Source organism: Oncorhynchus clarkii, chromosome 27 (genome assembly GCF_045791955.1).
Source record: "Oncorhynchus clarkii lewisi isolate Uvic-CL-2024 chromosome 27, UVic_Ocla_1.0, whole genome shotgun sequence".
Classification (NCBI taxonomy): domain Eukaryota; kingdom Metazoa; phylum Chordata; class Actinopteri; order Salmoniformes; family Salmonidae; genus Oncorhynchus; species Oncorhynchus clarkii.
The window spans coordinates 36,382,161-36,401,072 of record NC_092173.1 but is presented as its reverse complement, the minus strand read 5'-3'; the positions used below and the strand labels follow the sequence as shown (position 1 = coordinate 36,401,072).

Below are 18,912 nucleotides of genomic sequence, written 5' to 3'. Positions count from 1 at the left end.
TCAACAGACAGACAGTTCAACAGACAGACAGTTCAACAGACAGGCAGCTCAACAGACAGTTCAACAGACAGACAGTTCAACAGACAGACAGTTCAACAGACAGACAGCTCAACAGACAGACAGCTCAACAGACAGCTCAACAGACAGACAGTTCAACAGACAGACAGTTCAACAGATAGACAGTTCAACAGACAGAGAAGTATGAATAATAAAGGATTGAGGGGAATTTCACTGGGGTAAAATAACATCTGTAGCCGTGGATCTTGAATGACGGTGTGTGTTTGTGTGTGTGTGTGTGTGTGTGTGCATGTGTGTGTCTGAGGGGAGGGATGCTTTCTCACTATGAGGTCAGTGATAACCTACCTGAAGTTTGTTTTAGTTATTGTGACACATCCAGTAAATAAAAAACATGTTTTTGCCAGGATCCAGTTTCAAGCCAGACCCCTCAGAAATCAATCACAACCTACAGTAGGCTGCGACCCACAAGGAATCAATCACAACCTACAGTAGGCTGCGACCCACAAGGAATCAATCACAACCTACAGTAGGCTGCGACCCACAAGGAATCAATCACAACCTACAGTAGGCTGCGACCCACAAGGAATCAATCACAACCTACAGTAGGCTGCGACCCACAAGGAATCAATCACAACCTACAGTAGGCTGCGACCCACAAGGAATCAATCACAACCTACAGTAGGCTGCGACCCACAAGGAATCAATCACAACCTACAGTAGGCTGCGACCCACAAGGAATCAATCACAACCTACAGTAGGCTGCGACCCACAAGGAATCAATCACAACCTACAGTAGGCTGCGACCCACAAGAAATCAATCACAACCATTTGGAAAACACTGCTCCATTTCACGTACACATAACTACTCTCCACATCTGACACACACATGAGCAGGGACAGGGGCAGGGGCAGGGGCAGGGGCAGGGACAGGGACAGGGACAGGGGCAGGGTAAGGGACAGGGGCAGGGACAGGGGCAGGGACAGGGACAGGGGCAGGGACGGGGACGGGGACGGGGACGGGGACAGGGACAGGACAGGGACAGGGGCAGGGGCAGGGACAAGGACAGGGGCACAAATCTCTTTAGGCTTTTATGTGGAAGTAAATTGACAAATGTACAATGACCCAAATGTTGCACCGTTCAACCTTTTTCACTCCCCCACCCTTCCCCAATCCACCACAACCCCCCATTACACACAAACATTACTGTAACCTACTGTACAACCCCCCAATACACACAAACATTACTATAACCTACTGTACACTACAACCCCCCATTACACACAAACATTACTGTAACCTACTGTACACTACAACCCCCCATTACACACAAACATTACTATAACCTACTATACTCTACAACCCCCCATTACACACAAACATTACTATAACCTACTGTACAACCCCCCATTACACACAAACATTACTGTAACCTACTATACACTACAACCCCCCATTACACACAAACATTACTATAACCTACTGTACACTACAACCCCCCACTACACACAAACATTACTATAACCTACTGTACACTACAACCCCCCATTACACACAAACATTACTATAACCTACTGTACACTACAACCCCCCACTACACACAAACATTACTATAACCTACTGTACACTACAACCCCCCAATACACACAAACATTACTATAACCTACTGTACAACCCCCCATTACACACAAACGTTACTATAACCTACTGTACACTACAACCCCCATTACACACAAACGTTACTATAACCTACTGTACACTACAACCCCCCATTACACACAAACATTACTATAACCTACTGTACACTACAACCCCCCCATTACACACAAACATTACTGTAACCTACTGTACAACCCCCCACTACACACAAACATTACTATAACCTACTGTACACTACAACCCCCCACTACACACAAACATTACTATAACCTACTGTACACTACAACCCCCCAATACACACAAACATTACTATAACCTACTGTACACTACAACCCCCCAATACACACAAACGTTACTATAACCTACTGTACAACCCCCCATTACACACAAACGTTACTATAACCTACTGTACACTACAACCCCCCATTACACACAAACGTTACTATAACCTACTGTACACTACAACCCCCCATTACACACAAACGTTACTATAACCTACTGTACACTACAACCCCCCCATTACACACAAACATTACTGTAACCTACTGTACAACCCCCCACTACACACAAACATTACTATAATCTACTGTAAAACCATCCATTACACAAACATTACTGTAACCTACTGTACACTACAACCCCCCAATACACACAAATATTACTATAACCTACTGTACAACCCCCCCATTACACACAAACGTTACTATAACCTACTGTACACTACAACCCCCCACTACACACAAACGTTACTGTAACCTACTGTACAACCCCCCAATACACACAAACGTTACTGTAACCTACTGTACAACCCCCCAATACACACAAACATTACTGTAACCTACTGTACACTACAACCCCCCATTACACACAAACATTACTGTAACCTACTGTACACTACAACCCCCCATTACACACAAACATTACTATAACCTACTGTACAACCCCCCATTACACACAAACATTACTATAACCTACTGTACACTACAACCCCCCAGTACACACAAACGTTACTATAACCTACTGTACACTACAACCCCCATTACACACAAACATTACTATAACCTACTGTACACTACAACCCCCCATTACACACAAACATTACTGTAACCTACTGTACACTACAACCCCCCATTACACACAAACATTACTGTAACCTACTGTACACTACAACCCCCCATTACACACAAACGTTACTATAACCTACTGTACACTACAACCCCCCATTACACACAAACGTTACTATAACCTACTGTACACTACAACCCCCCATTACACACAAACGTTACTATAACCTACTGTACACTACAACCCCCCCATTACACACAAACATTACTATAACCTACTGTACACTACAACCCCCCACTACACACAAACATTACTATAACCTACTGTACAACCCCCCATTACACACAAACATTACTATAACCTACTGTACACTACAACCCCCCACTACACACAAACATTACTATAACCTACTGTACAACCCCCCATTACACACAAACATTACTGTAACCTACTGTACACTACAACCCCCCATTACACACAAACGTTACTATAACCTACTGTACACTACAACCCCCCATTACACACAAACATTACTGTAACCTACTGTACACTACAACCCCCCATTACACACAAACGTTACTATAACCTACTGTACACTACAACCCCCCATTACACACAAACATTACTATAACCTACTATACACTACAACCCCCCAATACACACAAACATTACTATAACCTACTGTACACTACAACCCCCCATTACACACAAACATTACTATAACCTACTGTACACTACAACCCCCCATTACACACAAACATTACTATAACCTACTGTACACTACAACCCCCCATTACACACAAACATTACTAAAACCTACTGTACACTACAACCCCCCATTACACACAAACATTACTGTAACCTACTGTACAACCCCCCACTACACACAAACATTACTATAATCTACTGTACAACCCCCCAATACACACAAACGTTACTATAACCTACTGTACACTACAACCCCCCATTACACACAAACGTTACTATAACCTACTGTACAACCCCCCAATACACACAAACGTTACTATAACCTACTGTACACTACAACCCCCCACTACACACAAACGTTACTATAACCTACTGTACACTACAACCACCCACTACACACAAACGTTACTATAACCTACTGTACAACCCCCCAATACACACAAACATTACTATAACCTACTGTACAACCACCCATTACACACAAACGTTACTATAACCTACTGTACACTACAACCCCCCACTACACACAAACGTTACTATAACCTACTGTACACTACAACCACCCACTACACACAAACGTTACTATAACCTACTGTACAACCCCCCAATACACACAAACATTACTATAACCTACTGTACAACCACCCATTACACACAAACGTTACTATAACCTACTGTACACTACAACCACCCACTACACACAAACGTTACTGTAACCTGTGATCACAGGTATAAACATCAACGCTGAGACTCACCTGACTGACTGACGAAAAGCAGAATCATAAAACCAAACCACACATAAAACCTGAATGAACAGATGATGAGATCTTATAAAAGTACAGTCGGACAGATGGCAGCCATCCCCCCCCCCCCCCCCCCCTCTCTGTGGAATAGAGGCTTGTGTGGGTGGTGAGAGAGGTGAGAAAGTGGGATTAATGTCTCACCTGCTCCAAAAACACAGTGAAAAAAACACAATGATTGCCTTGAACTTAACCATAACCATAACGGCAGGCCGGCTCCCTGCTCTCTGCTCTGGGGCAAAGCTCTGTCAACACACTGGTCCACCTGGATGATTAACCAGTTGTCATGGATAGAGGTGTGAGGGAGACCCCTCTCACCTGTTCACGTTCAAATTTCAACTTTATTTGTCCCAGAAGGCAATTGGTTTTGCAGTAAGGAGCACACGAGACACCTGAACACCTTTACAAACACACATATAGACGGATGTTTCTATACACTGGGGTACCAGAGAGGATATCCTACACTGGACAACTTTACAAACACACATACAGACGGATGTTTCTATACACTGGGGTACCAGTGAGGATATCCTACACTGGACAACTTTATACAGCTGTTGAGAAGTCATTGATAGTAATCTGACAATGTTTTTCATGTCATTACATTAAGAAATGTATAAGGGGATCATAGCTATATTCAATCAAATTCACGAGTCAAATCAATTTAAATCAAACTGTATTAGTCACATGCTACGAACACAACAGGTCACCTTACAGTGAAATGTTTACTTACGAGCCCCTAACCAACAATGCATTTAAAAAAAATATATGAATAAGAATAAGAAATAAAAAGGAACAAGTAATTAAAGAGCAGCAGTAAAATAACAATAACGAGACTATATACAGGGGGGGTGTACTGGTAGAGAGTCAATGTACGGGGCACCGTTTAGTCGAGGTAATTGAGGTAATAAGTACATGTAGGTAGAGTTATTAAAATGGTTATGCATAGATAATAACAGAGTAGCAGCGTCGTAAAAGAGTGTGTGGGGGGGGGGCATTGCAAATAGCCATTTGACTAGATGTTCAGGAGTTTTATGGCTTAGGGGTAGAAGCTGTTTAGAAGCTTCTTGGACCTAGACTTGGCACTCGGGTACCAATTGCAGTGCGGTAGCAGAGAGAACAGTCTATGACTAGGATGGCTGGAGTTTTTGACCATATTTAGGGTCTTCCTCTGACACTGCGTGGTATAGAAGTCCTGGATGGCAGGAAGCTTGGCCCCAGTGATGTACTGGGCCGTACGTACTACCCTCTGTAGTGCCTTGTGGTCGTAGGCCGAGCAATTGCCGTACCAGGCAGTAATGCAACCAGTCAGGATGCTCTCGATGGTGCAGCTGTAGAACCTTTTGAGGATCTGAGGACCCATGCCAAATATTTTCAGTCTCCTGAAGGGGAATAGGTTTTGTCGTGCCCTCTTCACGACTGTCATGGTGTGTTTGGACCATGTTAGTTTGTTGGTGATGTGGACACAAACAAACTTGAAGCTCTCAACCTGCTCCACTACAGCCCCGCTGATGAGAATGGGGGAGTGCTCAGTCCTCCTTTTCCTGTAGTCCATAATCATCTCCTTTGTCTTGATCAGGTTTAGGGAGAGGTTGTTGTCATGGCACAACACGGCCAGGCCTCTGACCCCCTCCCCATATGATGTCTCGTCGTTGTCTGTGATCAGGCCTACCACTGTTGTGTCATCGGCAAACTTAATGATCGTGTTGGAGTTGTGCCTGGCCGTGCAGTCATGAGTGAACAGGGAGTACGGGATGGGACTGAGCATGCACCCTTGAGGGGCCCCTGTGTTGAGGATCAGAATTGCGGATTTGTTGTTACCTACCCTTACCACCTGGGGGTGGCCTGTCAGGAAGTCCAGGATTCAGTTGCAGGGGGACGTATTTAGTCCCAGGGTCCTTAGCTTATTGATGAGCTTTGAGTGCACTATGATGTTGAGCGCTGAGCTGTAGCTGTCAATGAATAGCATTTTCACGTAGGTGTTCCTTTTGTCCAGGTGGGAAAGGGCAGTGTGGAGTGCAATAGAGATTGCATCATCTGTGGATTTCTTGGGGCGGTATGCAAATTGGAGTGGTTCTAGGGTTTCTGGGATAATGGTGTTGATGTAAACCATGACCAGCCTTTCAAAGAACTTAATGGCTACAGACATGAGTGCTATGGGTCGGTAGTCATTTATGCAGGTTACCTTAGTGTTCTTGGGCACAGGGACTATGGTGGTCTGCTTAAAACATGTTGGTATTATAGACTCAAGACAGGGATAGGTTGAAAATGTCAGTGAAGACACTTGCCAGTTGGTCAGCACATGCGCATTCGTACACGTCCTGGTAATCCGTCTGGCCCTGCGGCCTTGTGAATGTTGACCTGTTTAAGATCACACAGTCATCCGGAACAGCTGGTGCTCTCGTGCATGTTTCAGTGTTATTTGCCTCGAAGCAAGCATAGAAGTAGTTTAGATCGTCTGGTAGGCTTGTGTCACTGGGCAGCTCTCGGCTGTGCTTCCCTTTGTAGTCTCTAATAGTTTGCAAGCCCAGCCACATCCAAGGAGCGTTGGATCCGGTGTAATACAAATCGATCTTAGTCCTGTATTGATGCTTTGCCTGTTTGATGGTTCATCGGAGGACATAGCAGGATTTCTAATAAGCTACCGGATTAGAGTCCCGCTCCTTGAAAGCGGCAGCTCTAGCCTTTAGCTCAGTGCGGATGTTGCCTGTAATCCATGGCTTCTGGCTGGGGTATGTAGGTACGGTCACAATTGGGACGACATCATCAATGCACTTATTGATAAAGCCAGTGACTGATGTGGTGTACTCCTCAATGCCATCGGAAGAATCCCGGAATATATTCCAGTCTGTGATAGCAAAACAGTCCTGTAGTTTAGCATCTGCTTCATCTGACCACTTTATTATTGACCGAGTCACTGGTGCTTCCTGCTGAATTTTCTCTTGTAAGCAGGAATCAGGAAGATAGAATTATGGTCAGATTTGCCAAATGGAGGGCGAGGGAGAGCTTTGTATGTCTCTGTGTGTGGAGTAAAGGTGGTCCAGAGTTTTAATCCCCTCTGGTTGCACATTTAACATGCTGATAGAAATGTGGTAAAACGGATTTAAGTTTCCCTGCATTAAAGTCTCCGGCCACTAGGAGCGCCACCTCTGGATGAGCGTTTTCCTGAGTCGATTTAAAATCTATGTTTAATCCTTTATCATAGTTGGTGTCTTGATGGATTTGTCCAAAATCATGTGACATAAAACATGACTTATCTGTCCTTGTATTTATGGCAGTGTAAGTTGTCATTCTGTCCTTGTATTTATGGCAGTGTAAGTTGTCATTCTGTCCTTGTATTTATGGCAGTGTAAGTTGTCATTCTGTCCTTGTATTTATGGCAGTGTAAGTTGTCATTCTGTCCTTGTATTTATGGCAGTGTAAGTTGTCGTTATATTAATCAGTTAAATTAGACATGGACTCCTGGCTCTAGCTGTCAGACAGTTTTTCTTATAGAGGTCTCAGACATGTCTTCTTTTGTTACTTGGTGAAAACAGTTTTCATGGGCACACAAATCCAAAAGAATAAATGCGATTGCAAATGAAATGCTTCTAACCAAAAGAGACCCTAATTACCTTGATACTGTAAGTAAAACCTAAATACACACTGTCATTAATGTGGTTGTTCAGTAATTATGCATAATACTTATTCGATGCACATTTGGTGTCCAGCTGACTAGTTACACTATGATATTTTCACATTATCATCTGATTTAGGAAGGAATTTTCAGAATGACAGTCAAGTGACCAACAGCTGTTGTGATAGCGCATGCGATGCAACATCAGCCCAAGTGCTGGAAGAAAGGTGTTCACAGGGAATGTCCAGAATACTTTTGTGTCTCATTCATTATGCTGGTGAAGACAGGGTCTTGTTAGATTAACAGAGAAAGCACCAAGGGGGAAAGGGGATACCTAGTCAGTTGTACAACTGAATGCCTTCAACTGAAATGTGTCTTGTGCATTTAACCCAACCCCTCTGAATCAAAGAGGTGCGGGGGGCTGCCTTAATCGACATCCACGTGTTTGGTGCCTGGGGAACAGTGGGTTAACTGCCTTGCTCAGGGGCAGAATGGCAGATTTTTACCTTGTCACCAATTCTAGCTAGGTGGCTAGCTGGCTAACGTTAGCTAGGCTATGGTTTAGTGGTTTCAGTGAAGGTTAGGGTTAAGTTCAGGAGTTAGGTTAAAGAGTTTAAGTTAGGGTTAGGGGAAGGGTTTTCTAATATGCTAAGTAGTTTCAAAGTAGTTAAAAAGTAGTAAGTAGTTGGAAAGTTGCTAATTAGCTAAAAATCTTTGTCCTTGATGAGATTTGCACTCAGAACCTTTGGGTTTCTAGACATTCACATTATACCATATCATACTAATCTGAGTGTCCTGGATTTACATTTACTATGTTAGGTCAAGTCTATGAGACCAGGTTGACTCTGGATATAATGACACTAAATTACAAAGAATATTGGGTTTATTGACAATATAATCTGGCACTTCAATTAAAAATAAATGTCGTTTTCCATGTTACACCTGCAATTTTAAACAAAACAATTGGCTTGAAGTAGCCTACTGGAACATAAATGTGGAGCTCAGAAATGCGAGTACTGCAATAGACCTATATTGAAAATAATTTCCTCAATTTGGTGCTTTAAAGGTCCTTGTAATTATTGTAGCCTGTTTCTAAGGTCTCTTGCTCCCTTATAATTATCCGTGGTTTCAATTTGTATCCGTTTTTGTGAGAGATGGAGCCACTTTCGTTATTTTCTTGCTGCTTCAAGTGAAGGGTGTGGCGCTTCTCTGTTGCGGTAAAACAACATGCGGTTACTATGACGATTATAACGTCTAATGTTGGCTTCAACTTGGCTTCCAAAAAAACCTTCCATTAAAAAAGGAACCTGTTTTTTTGGTAACTTTCTCATTATAAAAATAGCCATGGTAAGATTCAAATGGGGAGATTAATGCTATTCATGGCTTTCTTATGTATATTTGCGTTGGCCTCAAAGCATACAGAAAAATCGCCATACATGCATCCACTCTATTTAGCCTGGCAATGTCCAAATTATTCTCACATATTTTAGAATGTAATAATAATTTGAATATCAATTCTTTGGAAAGTCCTAAAAAAAAGCATTATTCTTAAAGTGGTAATAGCCTACTTTGATGTATTTATTTAGACTATTTGTGCATACTTGTTTATTAGGCCCTATATGTACAATTCTATAAATTATACAATTGTATAAGACTGCGTTCCTTAAAAATTACAATTAAGTGATTGAAAAAGTATCTGAATGTCCTTGAATTTGACTTGTCTGTAGGAACCACGCTTTAAGGATGTACAGGGCTGTGAAAAGTAGTTTCCCCCTTTCTGATTTTCTCTATTTTTGCATATTTTTTTTATACTGAATGTTATCAGATATTCAAACAAAATCTAAAATTAGATGAAGTGAACCTGAGTTTACAGATAACCCCCAAAAAAGCTACTTATTTTGTTTATTTAATTAACAAAGTTATGCAACACCCAATGGCCCTGTGTAAAAAAGTATTTACCCTCTTACACTCAATAACTGGTTGTGCCACCTTTAGCTGCAAGGATGCAACCAAACGCTTCCTGTAGCTGTTGACCAGTCTCTCACATCACTGTGAAGGAATTTTGGCCCACTGTTGCATGCAGAACTGCTTTAACTCAGTGACATTTGTGGGTTTTCAAACATGAACTGCTCGTTTCAAGTCCTGCCGCAACATCTCAATTTGGGAATAGGTCTGGACGTGGACTAGGCTGTTCCAAAACATCAAATGTTTGCTTTTAAGCCATTTTCATGTAGACTTGATTGTGTTTTGGATCATTGTATTGCTGCATGACCCAGCTGCACTTCAGCTTCAGATCACAGATGGATGACATTCTCCTGTAGAGTTCTCTGATACAGAGAATAATTCATAGTTCCTTCTAGTAAGGCAAGTCGTCCAGGTCCTGAGGCTGCAAAGCATCCACAAACCATCACACTACCATCACCATGCTTGACCGTTGGTATGGGGTTCTTACTGTGGAATGCAGTGTTTGATTTTCGCCAGGCATAATGGGACTCATGTCGTCCAAAAAGTTGACTTAAGTTTGTCAAAAAAATCTACTGGAAGCACCTGGGTGATCATCAAGACTCTTGGAAGAATATTCTATGCACAAATGATTCAAAAGTATAACCCTTTGGATGACATAGGTCACATTATGCCTTGTGAAAACCAAACACTGGGAAATTGACAATTAATATTGCTGTCCTCTCAAATGTACCATATCTTTCACGTCGGAGATTGATACAGGTGCCAACTCATTACATGGACTTCAAACAATCTCAATTGTAATGCATTCCTTTAACTGTTGGCTCATTGGAGTGTAGTGCCCTACTAAACCACTGGGACTGGGATTGTATGTGTCTGTGTGGTACATGTTTTACTATACCTGAGTACCAGAAGTCCTCACAAGAACAGTATACCAACTAAAATTCAGAGAAGTGAGAACAATGTGCTGGTCCTCACTTGTAAAAAGGCTATTTTAGGTTTAGGGGTTAGGTTAGGGTTAGCGTTAGAATTAGGGTTCAGGTTATGGTTAGCATTAGGGTTAGGGGTAAGGGAAAATATGATTTTGAATGGGAATCAATTGTTGGTTCCCAAAAAGTCCTCACAAGTAAAGTGTGCCATAGATGTGTGTCTGTATGTGTTTGACTTGAACTGAAATAAAGAGCGTAAATTCATGAAGGGCGAAAATCTATATATCTGGGATAGGCATATCTGGCCGATCTGGCTTTTCTACCTTCAATCGATGTTTCCTCGATCGACTACACTTTCTTGTTGCTATGCAGGTCCAGAGACGCAGCTGGCGAAGCAGCAACGGCGTATTGTCATCACGACAAGTTTCACGTAAAACCACCATTCGTTTCTGTTTTTTGTTTGTTTGTTGCCGCTATTACAAGAGCTACATATTCTGATTTTGATGTTAGCGGTTTAAAACAAGAAAGGACTGTTATATAGCTATGTAAAGAAAATAAAATAAAGGAACGTTTCTGGCGCTGTTTGATGTGCCTTTACCCCCCATCAACACAGGGTGGTGCAGTTGTGCGTCATTACGCAGGGAAGCCTCCACACCTCTGGCCTCAATTGGTTTCCCCATCATTTCCCAGTCCTCTCTGAAACCCGCCTGCGGTGTTGTCCCGACGAAGTCTGTTAGTATAGAGTTGGTTTAGCCATCGCTCGCGTTAATTCTTTAATCGCCAGAGTACAAATCTGACTGTAATTTTCATACCTTCCCTCCGTGCAGACTTGACGAATTATCCAGCCCACATTGGATGTATTTGGAATAAACATTTCTTAAGGAATACGCCATTCATATCAATGCTTCAACATGCAGCCCCCACCGAGAAAGGTGAGTTTTTCCCTTTACTTGACTATTTCTCTATGATAGATAGCTGGCTAACTAGTAGCAAACAGTGGGATGTTGACTTGCTAATAACATTGATGTGTAACATTAGCTACTTAGCTAGCTTGCTAGTATTATAAGCCACATGTGGTGTTGCAAATATTGTAACTATAGTATTTGTATTCGGTTGTCAATTTCAAGCCTGGTTATAGTTATACCAACCAGCTATGCACTACGAGCTGTCTGGTTAGCTAGCTGGTCAGATAATTAGGTCTGGTTGAGGTCTTGAGGAACCGCTGTCTGCTAGCTTGTTGACCGCAGATAGGAGGGCTCAGTATCTTTGGCTAACGTCAGCGAAATGTTGAATAGCCCAACAGATATAACTAACGTTAGTCTTCCAGAACGATATAACGGTAGTTGATAATGTATTTAGAAACACCATCTGAAGTAACGTTACGCTGATGAACGGGACATAAACATGCATGACAGCTCCGATGTTAACGCTGTCATCTGGACTGGGGAGAAGTGACGGATTCTTCCCCTCGTAAAACACTGTTAACCAGAAGATAGGATGCGAGTGTGCATTTGGTAGCCACAACAATGTTCCATTGTGTGATTTTAACACACCCTTGCCTTGACTTTTAGTGTATTTGGACAAAACGTAGCTAGCTAACTATTTTATTCTCGCGGTTAAGTCAAAAGACGGAGAAGGAATGTTCCGCTGTTAGTCAGTGAACGGTTAATAACGTTGTTAATCACAGCTGTCTGGTTATTACCGACTGCACACACAACACACACGGTGCATTTATTTTCCGTACTATAGAGACAAGTAGTCAGTCATCAGGTTTCTCACCGGTAATTAACGACATGGCCTCTGCGGGTAGGACAGTATGCAGTATGTCCATGGGACATTGTTTACAGTGCACACGTCTTCCCTTTGTGCGTGTGTTTTGCGACAACTCTCTGGTACAATGTAGAATATACTGTAACAAAGCATAGTGTCCCTTTGTTCTTTCTGTCTGCCATTCACATGTTGTGTGTGAGAGAGGGAGTCTGTGTTTCTCTTTCATGATCTTAGTTATTCTAGAAGAGGTGTCTGAGAACCAATTACTGGCTTGCAGTACCTCGGCACAGCTTTCAGTTAATTATCGGATATTCCCGGGTGCTGTTGCTGCTCCACTGGGTCTGTCAGACACATTGTGGGCAGACTGAACATGTCACGTCCTGTCCTCCCCTTTATGGGTCAGATAGAGAGTACATCTCTTCCTCCCCATCTCTCTCTCTCTCTTCCTCCCCTTCTCTCTCTCTTCCTCCCCTTCTCTCTCTTCCTCCCCCCCCTCTCTCTCTCTCTCTCTTCCTTCCATCTCTCTTTCTTTCTCTCTCTCGCTCTTCCTCCCATCTCTCTCTTTCTCAGTCCCCATCTCTCTCTCCCTCCCCCTTTGTCCCTCATCTAGCTTTCCTCTCTCTCCCTGCCATCTCTCTCATTTTTTTCTGTTTCATATGTGACTGACTGAAAGGAGAGATGGAGTGAAGTCACTTTTCCCTGATAAGCCCCACCATGGACCACTCCCCCTCCATCTTCAAAGGCAGGCAACATGAAAGCTACAGCACACACTGATTGTGCTCTGTGTTGTTGATTTGTCTAGAACAGTCATGAATCTCCAACTGCATAACCCCAGTGAATAGTCAGTGGAATTCTCCCCCCAAGAGACAATGAGTACTGTTGCATGCACACAATAGTAAGATTGTATTATGGATAGTCAGGCTAATATAATAGGTAATTTAAGACGTTGTCATGCTTTGCAAGAAGAATGATTTCCCTAATAATCCTGTTTACATGACACATCTGAAATCGGGCGACCTGATGACCCTTAAAAAAAATCCAGAAAATCACTATTCAAAATACATTTTTGACCATGTTATTTTTGCGAAGCCTATTTGATTCGGAGTTCAGACATATAATGTTTGCATGTGAAACTATTTCTAAGATGCAGTGGAGGATTTAGGTATAGGCGGCATCTTGCCTGAGGGAGGCGGCATCTTGCCTGAGGGAGGCGGCATCTTGCCGGAGGCGGCATGGGGCGCCTGCACAAAAACATTTTTGAAAAAAAAATCCAAATGGTGACATTTGCACGATTGGTTTTGGGGGGGGGGGGGGGGGGGTAGGTTGACCTCAGGTCTCCCCACAGGAAGCCCGAGGTAGGAGGAGCGGGGAATCTATCAAATAGCTCCCCTCTAGCTTTGTACAGTACTAATGGAATTAGTAATGCAATTTAGTTTGTGTGTTTCTTGTTTGAAGTGCAGTAGTGTAATAATCAGGTTCTCTTATCGGTTATTCCCGACACAGTAAGTGTGTTATCTATTTGTGTATTTGTGTGACATAGGATTTGTACAACTTAGTTTTATTTGTGTTTTGTTAGCAAAAGGGTAATAGTGTAATAAATCAGTTATATTTTTTATTTGTATTTATATACTACAATTTGTTTCTAAACTCAGCAAAAAAAGAAACGTCCTCTCACTGTCAACTGCGTTTATTTTCAGCAAACTTAACATGTGTAAATAATTGTATGAACATAACAAGATTCAACAACTGAGACATAAACTGAACAGGTTCCACAGACATGTGACTAATGTAATAATGTGTCCCTGAACAAAGGGGGGGTTAAAAGTAACAGTCAGTATCTGGTGTGGCCACCAGCTGCATTAAGTACTGCAGTGCATCTCCTCCTCATGGACTGCACCAGATTTGCCAGTTCTTGCTGTGAGATGTTACCCCACTCTTCCACCAAGGCACCTGCAAGTTCCCAGACATTTCTGGGGGGAATGGCCCTAGCCCTCACCCTCCGATCCAACAGGTCCCAGACATGCTATATGGGCTTGAGATCCGGGCTCTTCGCTGGCCATGGCAGAACACTGACATTCCTGTCTTGCAGGAAATCACGCACAGAACGAGCAGTACGGCTGGTGGCATTGTCATGCTGGAGGGTCATGTCAGGATGAGCCTGCAGGAAGGGTACCACATGAGGGAGGAGGATTTCTTCCCTGTAATGCACAGTGTTGCGATTGCCTGCAATGACAACAAGCTCAGTCCGATGATGCTGTGACACACTGCCCCAGACCATGAGGGTCCCTGCACCTCCAAATCGATCCCCCTCCAGAGTATAGGCTTTGTGGTAATGCTCATTCCTTCAACGATAAACACATCCGACCATCGCCCCTGGTGAGACAAAACCGCGACTCGCCAGGGAAGTGCACTTTTTGCCAGTCTGGTCCAGCGACGTTAAGTTTGTGCCCATAGGCAATGTCATTGCCGGTGATGTCCGGTGTTATCTTATTCTGTTGGTGTAATTGTACCAGATCAAACAATTGGGGAGTATATTTGGAGGGGGACAGTGTTTGATGTGGGGGGATGATTAACATGGAAATGGTGTCCTGTCTCCCTGTAGCGCTGTCTTAGGCGTCTCACAGTACCAACATTGCAATTTATTGCCCTGGCCACATCTGCAGTCCTCATGCCTCCTTGCATCATGCGTAAGGCACGTTCACGCAGATGAGCAGGGACCCTGGGCATTTTTCGTTTTATGTTTTTCAGAGTCAGTAGAAAGGCCTCTTTAGTGTCCTAAGTTTTCATAACTGTGACCTTAATTGCCTACCGTCTGTAAGCTGTTAGTGTCTTAATGACCGTTCCACAGATGCATGTTCATTAAATGTTTATGGTTCATTGAACAAGCATGAGAAACAGTGTTTAAACCCTTTACAATGAAGTTCTGTGAAGTTATTTAGATTTTATGTATTTGTCTTTGTTACTTCTTTTTGGATATTTATGTGTCTTATTTTTGTATATATATATATTTATATCAAATCAAATTTAAATCAAATGTATTTATATAGCCCTTTGTACATCAGCTGATATCTCAAAGTGCTGTACAGAAACCCAGCCTAAAACCCCAAACAGCAAGCAATGCAGGTGTAGAAGCACGGTGGCTAGGAAAAACTCCCTAGAAAGGCCAAAACCTAGGAAGAAACCTAGAGAGGAACCAGGCTATGTGGGGTGGCCAGTCCTCTTCTGGCTGTGCCGGGTGGAGATTATAACAGAACATGGCCAAGATGTTCAAATGTTCATAAATGACCAGCATGGTCGAATAATAATAAGGCAGAACAGTTGAAAGAAACTGGAGAAACTGGAAACTGATTTATATAGTTTTAAAGTTTATGATTAGTAATTTGTTGTTCCAAATTTCGGAATAAAAATGTGTTATTTTGTTGGGGGGGGTTTGCGTTTGCCCAGTTTACAATGTAGAACCGCCACTGCTAAGATGCATACTTTCAGTTTTTTTCCCAAACTATCTTCACTCACAATAAGAGGAAGGCTTGCGATGCTTGCGCTGCTTGCGCTGCTTGCGCTGCTTGTGCTGGTACATGCTCAGATCAAATACACCGCTGGAACAGATCAAGCTGTTGACATGTCCTGATCATTTGAGATTCAAGATTGCGCAGAAAACCAGGTGCTTTAATCGGCGTATGCTTACTTCGTAACTTTACTCCGATTTAAGATAAGCAAAGGCGTCAGCATACTTCAGTTCCGCTGGCCCCTAGCCGAACTCGGCCAGCCGAACCGAGTGTGCTCGCATACTCCCTTAAAAGATATTTGCTTGAAGAAAAAAATAAAGTGGCGATAGTACTGTTTGTCTATTTTGAGACGCCATAGCCAGTATACACTTTCTCAAATAGACATAATTAATTTAATTCAAGAAATCTGTCATTAACTTTGATGTTTTTTGACAAAGTAATCTTAGTCGGTTAATTTTACATCTAACTAAGATGTTTAGTTAAGATGTTTAGTCTCCCGTTGAATGACAACAGGGTTTATTGACAAATCCCTACCATTGACCTTTCGCCAACGAAGGGGCGTAGACTTTCTCTCCGAACTTCGGCTTGCCTCCAGAAAAAATGTTGTGTACCTGAACAGCCGAAAAAACTCTCCCAGTACAAAATCTTCCTAACTGTTTCGGTTGGGAAACATGAGGACGCCTTCTGGTGTTTACATGACTAACGCCATACTGCCATAATCAATTTAATATGTAATTATTACTGTGCATGTAAACATACTCAATGGCTGATAATGAGTGTGCTTGCGTGCGTGGGTGGGTGAGTTGGTCGTTGCGCTGAGTAAACGTTGATTCGCTGTTCGCGGTGAGTAAAGTAGTACTCCCTATATTTCCGATGCATTTTACCACAAAAGGTGGGCAAACGGCGTTTACCGTTGATTACCCTCCTCTACACCAGTTTACTGTTGATTACCCTCTACACCAGTTTACTGTTGATTACCCTCCTCTACACCAGTTTACTGTTGATTACCCTCTACACCAGTTTACTGTTGATTACCCTCTACACCAGTTTACTGTTGATTACCCTCCTCTACACCAGTTTACTGTTGATTACCCTCCTCTACACCAGTTTACTGTTGATTACCCTCCTCTACACCAGTTTACCGTTGATTACCCTCCTCTACACCAGTTTACTGTTGATTACCCTCCTCTACACCAGTTTACCGTTGATTACCCTCCTCTACACCAGTTTACTGTTGATTACCCTCTACACCAGTTTACTGTTGATTACCCTCCTCTACACCAGTTTACTGTTGATTACCCTCCTCTACACCAGTTTACCGTTGATTACCCTCCTCTACACCAGTTTACTGTTGATTACCCTCCTCTACACCAGTTTACTGTTGATTACCCTCCTCTACACCAGTTTACTGTTGATTACCCTCCTCTACACCAGTTTACCGTTGATTACCCTCTACACCAGTTTACTGTTGATTACCCTCCTCTACACCAGTTTACTGTTGATTACCCTCCTCTACACCTGTTTACTGTTGATTACCCTCCTCTACACCAGTTTACTGTTGATTACCCTCCTCTACACCAGTTTACTGTTGATTACCCTCCTCTACACCAGTTTACCGTTGATTACCCTCCTCTACACCAGTTTACTGTTGATTACCCTCCTCTACACCAGTTTACCGTTGATTACCCTCTACACCAGTTTACCGTTGATTACCCTCCTCTACACCAGTTTACTGTTGATTACCCTCCTCTACACCAGTTTACCGTTGATTACCCTCCTCTACACCAGTTTACTGTTGATTACCCTCCTCTACACCAGTTTACTGTTGATTACCCTCCTCTACACCAGTTTACTGTTGATTACCCTCTACACCAGTTTACTGTTGATTACCCTCCTCTACACCAGTTTACCGTTGATTACCCTCCTCTACACCAGTTTACTGTTGATTACCCTCCTCTACACCCGTTTACTGTTGATTACCCTCCTCTACACCAGTTTACTGTTGATTACCCTCCTCTACACCAGTTTACTGTTGATTACCCTCCTCTACACCAGTTTACTGTTGATTACCCTCCTCTACACCAGTTTACTGTTGATTACCCTCCTCTACACCAGTTTACTGTTGATTACCCTCCTCTACACCAGTTTACTGTTGATTACCCTCCTCTACACCAGTTTACCGTTGATTACCCTCCTCTACACCAGTTTACTGTTGATTACCCTCCTCTACACCAGTTTACCGTTGATTACCCTCCTCTACACCAGTTTACTGTTGATTACCCTCCTCTACACCAGTTTACTGTTGATTACCCTCCTCTACACCAGTTTACTGTTGATTACCCTCCTCTACACCAGTTTACCGTTGAGTACCCTCCTCTACACCAGTTTACTGTTGATTACCCTCCTCTACACCAGTTTACTGTTGATTACCCTCCTCTACACCAGTTTACTGTTGATTACCCTCCTCTACACCAGTTTACCGTTGATTACCCTCTACACCAGTTTACTGTTGATTACCCTCCTCTACACCAGTTTACTGTTGATTACCCTCCTCTACACCTGTTTACTGTTGATTACCCTCCTCTACACCAGTTTACTGTTGATTACCCTCCTCTACACCAGTTTACTGTTGATTACCCTCCTCTACACCAGTTTACCGTTGATTACCCTCCTCTACACCAGTTTACTGTTGATTACCCTCCTCTACACCAGTTTACCGTTGATTACCCTCTACACCAGTTTACCGTTGATTACCCTCCTCTACACCAGTTTACTGTTGATTACCCTCCTCTACACCAGTTTACCGTTGATTACCCTCCTCTACACCAGTTTACTGTTGATTACCCTCCTCTACACCAGTTTACTGTTGATTACCCTCCTC

At 42.8% G+C, this 18,912-nt stretch overlaps 1 protein-coding gene across 1 annotated transcript in view; it reads left to right on the top strand.

Annotated features, from left to right (window-relative positions):
• The first annotated feature begins 11,451 nt into the window (after positions 1 to 11,451).
• Positions 11,452 to 18,912, top strand: part of LOC139385832 (F-BAR and double SH3 domains protein 2-like) — a 114,057-nt gene continuing 106,596 nt past the window's right edge. The window contains exon 1 of the mRNA XM_071131082.1: positions 11,452 to 11,687. Within this exon, the coding sequence (XP_070987183.1) occupies positions 11,667 to 11,687 (21 nt within the window). The 5' untranslated portion in view covers positions 11,452 to 11,666. The remainder of the gene's footprint in view (positions 11,688 to 18,912) is intronic.